Below are 12,995 nucleotides of genomic sequence, written 5' to 3'. Positions count from 1 at the left end.
AAGTTTTTCGTGATTCATAAATGCATTATTTCCTCGTTTTCAAATTGCAAAAGTGTTTGAAAATTTTTTTTATTGAAGTTTAAAGTTTTATTGAGGTTTCGTTATTGAAATTGTTTGTTGAAATGTTTTGTTTTCTTACCATCATCAACTTAAGAAAAAGAACCTCCTTTCACGAACGACTTCTTCTTAATTTAAGCCAATTTAATCATATCAGTTCTACAAAAAACAAATATTTGTTTTGTAGATTGCAATATAAACAAAAATATTCCGTTTATAGATGGCAATATAAGTATCCAGATTCCGAGTAGAAATGTGACGTTCAGCTCCAAAGTAAATGATCTGTACGAAAGATTGGACAAAATAAATTCAGATGTGACAAAACAAATGGGAAACAATTACACAAATGTGACAAAACAGCCTACTCCTAAGAAAACAGATTCTTTTATTGATGCTGAAGCAAAGGTAAGAGGCTTGAAGTTAAAGACAAACAGTTTAAAGTGCTCCATTTGTAACTCCACACTTCCAGGTATATTATGCCTCAGGCCTGATTTTTCACGTATGTCCTTCCTTGCTGAAATTTTCTTTATAATATTTTACTCGTATGGGCTATTTTTGGTTTCCATTCTTTTTGAATATTCAAAATTTACTAGCATTGTTTGTTCATACAGCCAAAAAGGGGAGGGGTTGTAGGTTTTTTCCAATTGTTTTTGAGCTTGAAGGCATTATATGACATTTATTGTAAAATCTAATTTTATGCTGCATCTCCTCATGCACTGTAAGCTTTGTCGATTAATTTGTCTTTTTTCTCCTATCTTGTTTTTTTTTAGATGTTTAGAAGTTCCTTTTTTAAATTTGTTTTAAATTTATTAGTTTTGAAGTTTTTGTCACTTATGGAAGTGGTAGAAAACTGATTCTCCTGGATTGTATCGAATTATCTTTTTTTTCTTTTTTTTTTTACCTTGGATCTATGAAAAATTAAAAAAATCGAAAAACTTTTTATGTCGTTCTGCTCTCCTATAGAAATGGTTTTGTATAACAAAACGCTTTTTAAATTACGACGGCCGAGTGGTTTATGCTTAAATTTTATATAAAGGAGGTTTCAGCTTCTAGTTACTGGTGACAGATATCTTACATGACAGACATGAGACCCTTTGTATGCCCTTTGATCGAGACTCTAATTAATTGCAAGACCCAGAAACTCTTTTTGCCTCTTCATAGTCTCATCAAGGGTCCAAAAAGAGAAAGGTAAGAAGGTCCCTGAAATCATTCTAATTTACTACAAATGGAAAGGAATAAAGTGTTTCACACTGTTTTTTGTTTCCAGTGTTAATGTTCGACTCATCTCAAATTTTTTTTACTCTTTTAACTTCATTTACTCTCTTAATCTTAAAAGCTTTTGTGCATTTTGATAGGGATTTCGTTGATATTTTTTGTAATTCTAATATTTTTGAACCCCAATCCTTTTTATGCGTAATTAAGTATTTCATATAGTTAGTAGCCTAATTATTTTATTTGAATTTGATTTCATTAGTTGCATTGATGTTTGCCATCTATTTGTTTGTAAATAATAGACCGTGTCGCCTGCTTTTTTGCTACGGATCTTCTCAAGACTTCATCCTCATATCTTTGCTGATAAAGTGGTGAAATTCAACTTCAGCTGAAAATTTTAGACTAGAAGCTAGTATTGGGTGATATTCACGGTTTATTAATAATTCTAATCTGATGTTACAATGTTTCCAATATGATGAACCAGCATCTCTGAGCTATTTTTCTTCGAAAACTCAACCGTAAATATTGTTATTTGAAATATGGATAGGTTTAAAAAATAGATTATTATCTTGATGATTATTCGATTTGTTTTTTTTATGTTTAACTTTAGTTTCGTTTATTTATTCTGCTTGACTTTATTTTGTAAGCGTTTGTTTTGTTGAACTTTAATTTTGTCCAATATATTTGAGCATGCTACCTTCTTTTACGATTGATAGATAGCGTAATTTTTTGTGCCTCTCCCATACATATAACGCCTCTATGTCTGTGTGGATTATACTGGTCAAATTCAGCTTCATTTTCGAAGTTTAAAAACTGACGTCGGGTGATATTACATAATGTATCGATGTTTCTAATTCGATGCTTTGATGCTTTTAGTATTGTTAATTGATATATATGCACATATATTCTTCGCAAACCAGACCGAAACTATCGAAATTTTAATTATTGATATATCCCAAATATGTGATTGCTTCGATGGGCCCATTGAATATTCCCCACTACGAGGAGTGACACTAATAACTTAACAATCCTAGGATTCACTTACAAGAAATCCAAAACTTTGAAAACAATAATACCAAGATATTGAATGAATTGTACATACTTTTTGAGGGCCATGTTTGATGTACGTTTTATCCTCAAGACCCGAAGCTCTAAACTGAAATCGAAGATATTTGGGAATTCCCTTGAGTGGTATCCCTGCTCTATACTTCTAATATCCGATAGACCAAATGGAATCTAGTTTTCGGAATAATTGACAAAAGAGGGTAGAAAATTTTAAAGGGAAATTAAAAAGTTTGAAATCTGATGTCGAGCCTCTTAGGGTGTTATTTTGTGTTATGGCACACTCATTTCTTAATTTGTACTGGACCACCCTCTAGGACAACCTAGATTAAGGTTCTTGGACAGTCCAGAAGAGCATTTAAAATAGACAGTTTTTATTATGTGTGTTGCAAATATTTTGTTTGTTTTACTCATCGTCAAATAAAAAAAAAAGAAATAATAATAAAAAGAAGATCATTATAAAATTAGCCTAGAGATCCACTAAAAAGAGAAATCTGTTAAGAGCTAAACCTGCTAAGAGGATAAACCTTTATTTTGGCTATGAGATCATGTCACCCAATAATTGTCGTTCAACCCTGTAACCGTAGCTAATACTTTCTTCATGCTCTTTCAACTACTTTTGATTGACCACCTGAGTGTGAAACATTATCTCTTACTATACCACTTTGGATTCCAATCACACCTTGATCTTACCAACACCTTTTCTGTTACTAGAACCGACTGTATCCACTCTGATTGTTGAAATGGAACTTTCGTGGTTGCTGGTCATGATGTGCGTAACTCTTGATGCCTTTATGTGGTACAGCTCTCTCAGACGTGTATTCTCGTTTTAAGGTTCGACTAGTACTCTGTTCACCGTCTTTTTCTGACAGCCCTCAAGTGTACCACTTATCTACTATCCATGCAGCATCTCTTGATATTCCTTTTGGAATTTAGGAATGTACCCGTCAAGGTGCTGCTTCTTCTTCTTCACTGTATAACATTAGACTTCTTGATGCGCAATCTGCTGCTCTCTCAAACTCGAACCCATGATCCTTTCTTTGATTTTGTTTGTAACTGTAAAGTAGCATTATTTAGAGCTCAATTTTAAGCGCTACGATAGCTATCTACGTAAATAATTTCTTAGACCACACTGCTTTTCCATTAAAAACAAAAAAAATTTTTTAAACACGAAAAACGGGTTTTAATTTTCTAAAAAGCATTGAACTAAAAAAAAATTAATTATTAAAAAAAGATCCTAATTTTTCGGCCCAAAATCGGGTATCCTTTATAAACGGAAAAAAAAAAAAAATAAATAAAGAAAAAAAAAAAAAAATTAAATTACATTACAATAAAAAATAATAAAAACAAAAATAGAAAAAACAGCAAAAACGAAAGAAAAATATAAATAAATAAGAACAAAACTCACATATTAATTAAACACTTCCATGCACTGAATGTCTTTCAACTGGCCTCCTCTCATTATATAAATGGAAATATATTAAATAAACACTTCCATGTACTGAATGTCTATATTGATTCTACTCGCCTCCTCCCAGTATATAAATTGAAATCTATCAAAAATGAAGAATATATTTATACTTAGACCAAAATAATAAAAGGTCAACTAACCCCCCGGTCCATAACCCTTAATTAAATTTCACAAGTTCATCAACCATTTTATGAATTATAAATTGAATAGATTCGTTTTGTTGCAAGCTTAGCTGCAATTCGTTTACTTTTCTCATCATTTAACCCATTCTGACCTTTGTTCGCAAGGTCATCTTTCGTTTCAGAAATATTATTAAAATCAGTATTGGTTGAATATCTTGCCTGCATTTTAATTAAACTATTATAAATTGAATTGATCCCAAATTCCCCTTTATCTCTATTGATGCTAGTACCCCCATACATTATCTTTTTTATTTCTATAATTTCCCTGAAGCTTTGTAAAAGTCCTACAGACATATCTACTAATTTTGTTTGATCAAATAAAATACTGTGATGAGGAAAATTATAAAGATGTTCTGAAACCGCTGACTCAAACGTTTCTGGTGTTTTGTTTTGTTTTAGAGCGTAATCTATTGCATTCTTGTGTTGTTCTAGTCTATTTTCTACAGTTTGTCGCGTTCTACCCACATAAAATTTTCAACAAGAACATGGAATTTTGTATACTCACTTGTGCAAATTTCTCGTTATCTTGTCTTTTCCTTTATTTAACAACGAGATTATATTATGTCCTGATTTAAATGCTGTATTTATATTATGTTTTTTTAATTCTCTTCTTAATTTTTGTGATAAAATTGGTACAAAAGGCAAAGTTATGTAATTTGTTTCTTGATTTGACACATCTTCTTCTAATATTTTTGGCTCCGTCAACTTTTTTTTCATCTTTTCAATTATTTGAGAAATCATTTTTTCCGGATAGCCATTACCTATTAGAATATCCTTAATAAAGATTAGTTAATTTCTTATGTATCATGGTGATGCTAATTTTAATACACTATCCAATAAATAAATAACCACACCCATTTTTAATTTGATCTTGTGATTTGATTTGAAATACAAATAACTGTTGTTACTAGTCGGTTTACGGTAAATTGAAAATGCTAGTTCATTATTATTTATATGGATCAAAATATCTAGAAACGGTAACTTATTCTCTGTTTCCTTTTCAATTGTAAAAATTAACTCTCCTCCCAAATTATTTAAATGTTCCAAGAAACATTCAATTTCTGATTCACAGTAATTACAAATAATTAAAATATCATCCATATATCTGCCCCAAAATTTAGTTTTTAAAAAATATGTTTCTATAGCTAAATTTTCAACATACTCTACATAAATTGATTTATGTATATTTCTCTACATATTTTTGCTTTATTTATTTATTTTTTTTTTCCGTTGAGAAAGGCTCCCGGCTGTGGGGCCGAAATATTCGGAGCTTTTGTGCATAATTAATTGTTTTGTAGTTCACTGTTTGTTAGAAAATTAAAACCCGTTTTTAGTGTTTAAAATATTTTTTTTTGTGCTATCTACGTAAATATAAACGAATCCTCTGGTACTAAATTGTCACTAGTCTATAATTTAGACCTGACTTACTTGACTTAACGATCTTGCTAAGCAGGATCGGCAGCGTAGAGAGAATTAGTTGACAGTACCATTAGTGTTCTCCAAGGGGTCCCATCCCGGGCTAGTGATGGGGCCTCGTTTGGGTTGATATTGCGGCTGAAGAGTCGTAAGTTTATTATGTCAGCACACCTGGTGCGTGGTCTCCCTCTAGGACGTCGCCAGTCATTTTTCGAGGGGTTGAAATTCGTGATGATCCTTGCAAAGGTGCTTGGCGGGAGGTGGAGTAGGTGGCCGTACCACATCAGGGAATGGGCTTCTGCTCGATTAGAGAAATATGAGTTCCTCATTAGAGTCCATATGGGAGGTTTTTGCATCATTTCAATTCGAGTATTCGAGCTTGGACTAGAAATTGTTGCTGAAAACTTCGAAGCTGTATTCTTCAACAAGAAATAAACTCACTAGAAGAAATTCCTCTTGGGCTCGGCAGGATTACATCAGCTGATTATATAATTTACCATTGTCTCCTGCTGAGGTCCTTAACAAAGCAAGCATGACAATTCTTATTAGCTCATAATAAAAATCAGGTCAGTCTTTTTTATGTAACCTGTGCCAAAAACTGTCTACTTCAAGTCACCTTCTTCTTCTCAAAACTTCGCAACTTCACAACCATGACCATTCCGCAACCACAAACACCTTGCAGCCACATTATTAATATATAGCACCGTTTTGAAAGATTCGTACATCTTCGGATAAATAAAAGCTGTGATCAATCTTCTGCCGCTTCTCCAAATTTTTTGTTTTTCCCTTTGGACTTGCAATTCCTTTCTCATTGGAGAATTTCCCATTTCCAACTCCATTAATTCTATGTAAAAGCAAGTTAATGCATAATATTCGTTTAAAGTACTTTAATCATCCTTGATCCTCAATAGCCTACTGATTCAACAATTAGCCTATGCATTTGTTGTGTTTTTTATCGTGTTAAAAGTTTGATTAAATCCTGAATTCGATTCAATCCTGTGTCTTAGCAAAGTATTTGTTATGTTTTTAGCTGCTTTCTTTGAATTTAGTATATCTTATTTTGCCTTTTCCTCTTGTTTTACTCCCTCATATTCATTTTCTTATGACGAGTGTTTGAGTAAAAAATAATAATACTGTTTATTAATCGGAGGACTGTTTGTGTTGGAAAACCACTAATGAGTAGAATTGAAAGCTTTAGAACTGATAGTTTCAGATCAACTAACGTGTAGGCACGGCTAATATAATATTTAATTATTTAATAATTGTTTTAATTCAGTGGTACTTCCGCAGAATTTTCTTTTGGAGGAGAGAGTACAGCTTAAAAAAAAAGATCAGAAACAGGTAAGATGGAGAATAAAAAAAATGATGTCATAAGCATACTAAAGTCTCAGTAGGACCTGGATTTAAAGCACCTCCTCCTATATTTATGCTGTGGGCTATAGAATAAGAAAATTTTGCTTTAGCTTGTTGTACCCCCAAAAACAAAAAAATTTTCAAAAAAAAACATCGAATTATATTTTTTTTCAGAGGTCCATTTCAAATCAAGTTTTTCTTTAGTTCAAAAGTTTAAAAACTCATTTAAAATATTTGTTAAGTTTTAAGATGTTTGGTTGGGAGTATTCTGGTTGTCGGTTGGTCAACATTGTCCTGGAAAATGGAGTCATAATTCTACAGAGATAAATTGTAATGTTTTCTTAGGTATATCGGACAGAAGAGGGAAGCGTCGTTTCGATTCGTTTGTTTAACACTTCGTCAAATTCCACTATAGTTCAGGTATCCATCTTTCCAGACAATGATGTTAATGTTCACAACCTGATAAAAAAGGTAAGTAGACTTCTGGTGCCTCATTCACTCACTTTAAATAAACCCTTGTTTAGGAAAGCTCGAATTCCTTGTTTTTTTTTGTAGAATCTATAATGTAAGATAATACATTGATTGCTAGATTTAATACCAAGTTGAACTAGACAACCAGTCATCTATCTCCGCTTGGTAGAGTAAGCAGCTTGTGCCTTCGACCCTCACCTGGTACAATCATGACGTCATATCAAGCTGAGTTTTTTTTTAGTGAATTTGTTGTTGAATTCATATAGTTAACAATTATTCTAATGATTCCAAGACTGTTCTCGGAAATAATCCTGTTCATAGCCTGAAAGTGCCAAGGACCTCAAAATAAAAAACACTGTTTGCTCTCTGGACCTATCTTAGGTCTATCAATACCCAAAAACCGTAATTTTTCAATATCTATTTCGGTTTTAGGGTAGAATTCTATTTTTGTTAGTGCTGCTACGTTGAACCGCGAAAGTCCTTCATCAAAACCAATTAGCTTAATTTGACAACACTTTTCGTTCGCAAAGATTAAACATAAACAATCTGTTGATTACACATCAAAGAAAGCTGCACCTTCTTATGCTGTTTGGTATGTATTACTATTAAGACTATGTATGGACTATTAAGCTTTTTTTGATGATTTCGTATCTTACTTGACTTAAGGCTCCTGCCGAGAGTTCGGCGTAGAGAACGATGAGACCAGGTGCCTTCAGGGTGACCTATTGCTTGCGAGCCTCGCACTGTCTTCCACCGGGATGTGAGCTTGGGCGAGGAATTCATCAACTTTGTCTTTCCACCTAGTAGGGGGGCGTCATCTGGGTCGCTTCCATCCGTGTAGGTGGGGTCGAAGTCGGATGTGACTCGTGATGGGGCGAAGCGTGACATGTGAAGGAGGTGGCGGTACCACCGAACAGTACGCTGGGCGAGCTGCGTCATGTCATCCGTGTTTTTTTTTTTTTTTTTTTTTTTTTTTTTTTTTTTTTTGTGCTTGCTACTACCAGAAACCATATACTTACATATTAAGGTCTTTTTACTTCAAAATCAAATTTTTAATTTTTTCTTTTTTTTAAAAACATATGATTGTTTAAGTTTCCACTTAACCAATTTCGAAACCAGACTATTTTTACTGTGCATGGCACTCGAACAGCATAGCTGCTTTTTTAGTTAAGAAAGACACATGCTTGGTTTCGAATGTATTTTTGTGTGGTTTCAAAATGTGTAAAATTAAAAGTGTTAAACCCTGATAGGATCTGAATGCATGATATTATCACGCTATAACCATTCCTTGGCTGTTGTTTTTAAGATGTTTCTGCTTGATAATTGTTTACTTGTTTAATGATACTCTGTATCCGTGAGAACAGCTCTATAAACTGAAAAGACACTAGAATGTTTAATTAGAATAAAGAGTCGAATCATAAAAGCAGGATCTTGGATAAGAGGAAGATACTAAGGGAAAAGTTGCATAAATAGGATTTTTCTAGTCAAGCGGAGGGGGGGCATTTCTCTTGATGAAAATGACTTAAAGAGGTGCTTTATTGAAAAGAAAAGTTTATGGGGTTTAATTGAGAACTTGAATGGAGGGGGGAGCATCAATGGGAAATATCCAACTTAGGATTTTAAAATATTCCGAGGAACAAATTATCTCAAGGTCCCCCAACTATAAATTAAAGGCGTGATCTCAAACCTTTCCATGTGTTTTTTTTTGGGGGGGGGGGGAGGGAGGGGTAGACAGAGCTGATAAAGTTACCAAACTTAGAATTAAATGGGGTGATATTCTGTTTCCTCAGTTATGTTCCCTCCTAACAGAAAATTCAAATAACGTTCCTGAATCTTCGCCTCTTTCGATTTTTGCAACAATCAAATATGGTCTTCAATGGAAAAATATGGCAAGACAATTGGCGATAAAATCCTTACCAGTAGATTTAGATTAACCTTCCGTTTTAGTACTTTGACTTTTATTTTCCTTCAGATATTCAGTGGGGTGGGTTTGGAGCTGGGTGATATTTACAAAGTATCGGGTATTGAGTTTTCAAAGGTAAGGATATCTGAACGTTGTCTATGAAACCTGAACGTTGTCTAGGATACCTGAAGGTCTATGTTGAAGTGTCTTTGTTGTGAATTTTTTAGTTTAATGATTGACTGATTGATTGAACGTTTTGGGGCAAGTTGAAGTAGAAATTGTAACCAATAAATATTAAATGCTTCCACAACTGAATGCAAATAGAAGTTTTCTAAGGTTCTCGGGTCTTTAAAGCACTTTATGGCACTTAGCCGTGTTTTAAGGGCACTTAGAACATAAGCAAATGTCAGTTTTCTGTTCATATACACGTAAAACTAAAAAAACATTACGCGTAAAAAACGTTACCAGAAAGCATTGATGCAATTATTTATTGCCCAACTCTAGGAGTATACTAATCATCTTTCAATAACGACTCCCAGCGCACTGCGAATCTCAAACTTGCATCGTAAATGCCCCTTCTTGGCTGAAATGCCAGGACCACATCCCTTGATGTTGCTTGAATGGTTGTATCTCTACAGAAGAAATATTAAAGTGATGCTCCCGATTAATTAGTATTCACAATGTGTAGGGCGAGCTCCGGACCCATCTGAAAGAACGTAAGCTTGCTCGCCACAACTTCTACTTCTACTTGCTCGCCACAACTTGCTCGCCTTGCGACAACAATTGTGGGTATCCGATTAGAAGATAAGGTTTAAGGTTAATTAAATCTTGCCAATAATTAGCATATTTTCTGTTGTCTGGCGTTCTGACTTTTTTCCTTATATCCAGTCTATTATATTAGCCTAAATTTTATTATACGGTAGTAATAAAGCTAAGAAAAAGACAAAAAATAGATCTGGATGATTTTAAATAAACACGAAAGTTACTTTTTATGAAATAATGATCAAAATTACCAGTATGAAAGAGCAGAAACTACCCCATCTGACGAATAAATACCACCGCTATCACTCCCAGCTTTCAGGGTGTAATTAGCCTATGTTTGAAACCCAACAAGTCTTTATACTTAAAACAATTATGTCGCTTGCAAATGAGGAAAACGAATAAAAAAAAGAACAGAAAAAAAAACAGTAAATGACGCATATAACTCCTCTCGACTTAAATTAAATTAAAAATACAAGTTTTTTCAACTGGAAAGTAAAGAGCAAAATTAAAACTTAAAACGAACAGAAACTATAACGTATATGAAGGGGGTCACCCCCTCGGCAATACCTCGCTCTTTACGCTAAAACTCAAATTTTGTCCCAATTTCTTAAGAATGACTCCTAAATCACAAAGGCCGTTTAATTAGAATAACTAGCTTTTTTAAAAGTACTAAAAAAACTTTAGCGTAATGAGCGAGGTATTGACGAGGGGGCGACCCCCCTCATACACGCAATATTTCTGTTTGCTTCAAGTTTTAATGTTGCTCCTTACTTTCAGTTGAAAAAACTTGTTTTTTATTTAATTTCTGATCGTGTTTTAAATAATACTAGAACATCCGGCTCCCTCTCCATGGAAAATTTTCTTCCCCCGTGAAAAATTCTTCTATTGAAAGATCCTACAACGTAACCCTCCTACCGCCCCCCACCAGAAAAATCCCCCTTGAAAACGTCTGTATACTTCCCAATAACCAATATTATTTGTAAACAATGGGCAAAGTCCATAACTTGCAACCCTTCCCCCGGGGACTGCAGTGCGTTAAGTCATCCTCAGAGATATAGTTATTAGATTTTTCGACTATGTTACAAAATGTCTATCTGAAAATTTTGATCGGATGACTTCAGGGAAATGTTTGTGTGGGAGGGAGGCTAGCTGCTCTCCAATATTTTTGTTCATTTAAAAAGGATACCAGAGCTTTTGATTTCCGATCAAATGGGCCCTCTTCCGATCTTCTACGATCACTGGTTGGATATGATCACCCCTGGGGAAAAAGCACCCCCTGGTCTACCCCGTGGGGAGATGGCATTAAATTTGATGAATTTTGCATATTTTGAATAAGCATCAAAACTCGATTGTTTTGATGCATCTATTGTTATCAAGACTCTGTTTCTTGGATTTTTGGTTACTATTGAGCCGCAACGCTCCTTACTTACAGTTCGTTACCACGAACTGTTTGATATAAAATTATAATACTCTTTGCTTTGAAGGCACGAAATGCAAAATATTTGTGTCTATGACATAATGTTTTTCCTATTTTTCAAGTCTGTATTTTAATGAATTGGACTAGGAACGCCCCCTCATTAAACAAACATTATTTTTCTTTTATTTTATTTTTTTGCAGGAAGTGATGGTACCGTCTGGGAAGATCAAGTTGTTAACCTTTGAGTTTAAGGAAATTAACCCCCCTGAAAAACAGGCAGTCATAGCAGTTTTTACTACCGATAATAATGATTTTTCGCTTCATTTGCATAAGATGATATCAACCAAATTAATGCCGTTTTGAGTGTGGTAGCCTTGCAAAATAAATTGATGATTTCTGCAAACCTTGAGTTTGGTACATTTATACTAAGGTTGCAAGCAAAAAGAGGGAAGATCCGGAGGCCGGGTGTAGTTGCTTGAGATGTGGGGAAAATGATTATGGGTTGGGCCATTTCCTCCTTTGGTGTAAGTAGCTATCTCATTTAAGGGGATCAATTATCCAGGATGTGAAAGATAGGCTTCTTCGTCTGTTAATGAGGTCTAGGACTCCCCGTTATATTGTGGCAGTAGGAAATTTTGTATTGATGGGAAGGATGTCAAATGAAGTGTAATTTTTCTTTAGTATGTTTTTTTGCATATGGCTTTAGTTGGCTTTTAAATACAGATTATTATTATTATTATATTATAAGGTTCAGATGAGGTTCCATGCATGTGGGCAGGCGTTTATTCCCAAAGGGGGGAATGGTCGAAATTTGAATAGGCCCTGATGATAAAAACAGGTAAAGCGTATAAAAAGCTTGGAATTATAGGGGGAAATCGTATAGATTTGGGGAGAGGGAGGCGAAATACCAAAATGGTTTCTGAGTTTAAAAATCTTGAGTTTCAAATAAAACTAATTGATCAAATTTCAACTTAAAGTTGGTTTATATAATTCTCTTCTTCTTTTCTTTACCATCGTTACTTTTGCACGATTTATATAATTATTAATAACCGATTGTATGTTTTCTTTTTTTTATGAAATCGATCTCTCTTAAATATAATTTTTCTTTTCAATATCTACCATAAAACGTAAAATCAAAGAAATAAGATAGGTTATACTATTTCTATGTTAAAAAGTTTACTTAAATTTCGTTTTTTTTGTGACGTATTTTGTATTAGTCAATCACATTAATTTCGGTTAAAATGTTGGGTTACTATAAGTCTCTTCTTCTTTTTTACCATCGTTGCTTCTACACGATTTATATAATTATTAATAACCGATTTTATATTTTCTTTTTTTATGAAATCGATCTCTCTTAAATATAATTTTTCTTTTTAATATCTACCATAAAATGAAAATTCAAAGAAAAAAGATAGGTTATATTATTTCTATTATAAAAAGTTTACTTAAACTTCGTTGTTTTTTTGTGACGTATTTTGTATTAGTCAATCACATTAATTTCGGTTAAAATGTTGGGTTACTATAAGTCTCTTCTTCTTTTCTTTACCATCGTTGCTTCTATACGATTTATATAATTATTAATAACGATTGTATGTTTTGTTTTTTTTATGAAATCGATCTCTCATAAATATAATTTTTCTTTTCAATATCTACCATAAAATGAAAAATCAAAGAAAAAAGATAGGTTAT

The 12,995-nt window shown here is 33.4% G+C and overlaps 1 protein-coding gene across 1 annotated transcript in view; it reads left to right on the top strand.

Annotated features, from left to right (window-relative positions):
* Window positions 1-11,773, top strand: part of BBS1 (Bardet-Biedl syndrome 1) — a 130,647-nt gene extending 118,874 nt beyond the window's left edge. The window contains exons 8-10 of the mRNA XM_089087266.1: window positions 278-462; window positions 7,099-7,224; window positions 11,508-11,773. Of these exons, the coding sequence (XP_088943392.1) occupies window positions 278-462; window positions 7,099-7,224; window positions 11,508-11,669 (473 nt within the window). The 3' untranslated portion in view covers window positions 11,670-11,773. The remainder of the gene's footprint in view (window positions 1-277; window positions 463-7,098; window positions 7,225-11,507) is intronic.
* Window positions 11,774-12,995: the final 1,222 nt, after the last annotated feature.

The sequence above is a fragment of the Artemia sp. Qi Xiang Cuo genome, chromosome 3 (assembly GCF_049724085.1).
Source record: "Artemia sp. Qi Xiang Cuo chromosome 3, ASM4972408v1, whole genome shotgun sequence".
In the NCBI taxonomy this organism is placed as follows: domain Eukaryota; kingdom Metazoa; phylum Arthropoda; class Branchiopoda; order Anostraca; family Artemiidae; genus Artemia; species Artemia sp. Qi Xiang Cuo.
Note: the sequence above shows the minus strand (reverse complement) of the source record. Positions and strands in the feature narration are given on the sequence as shown.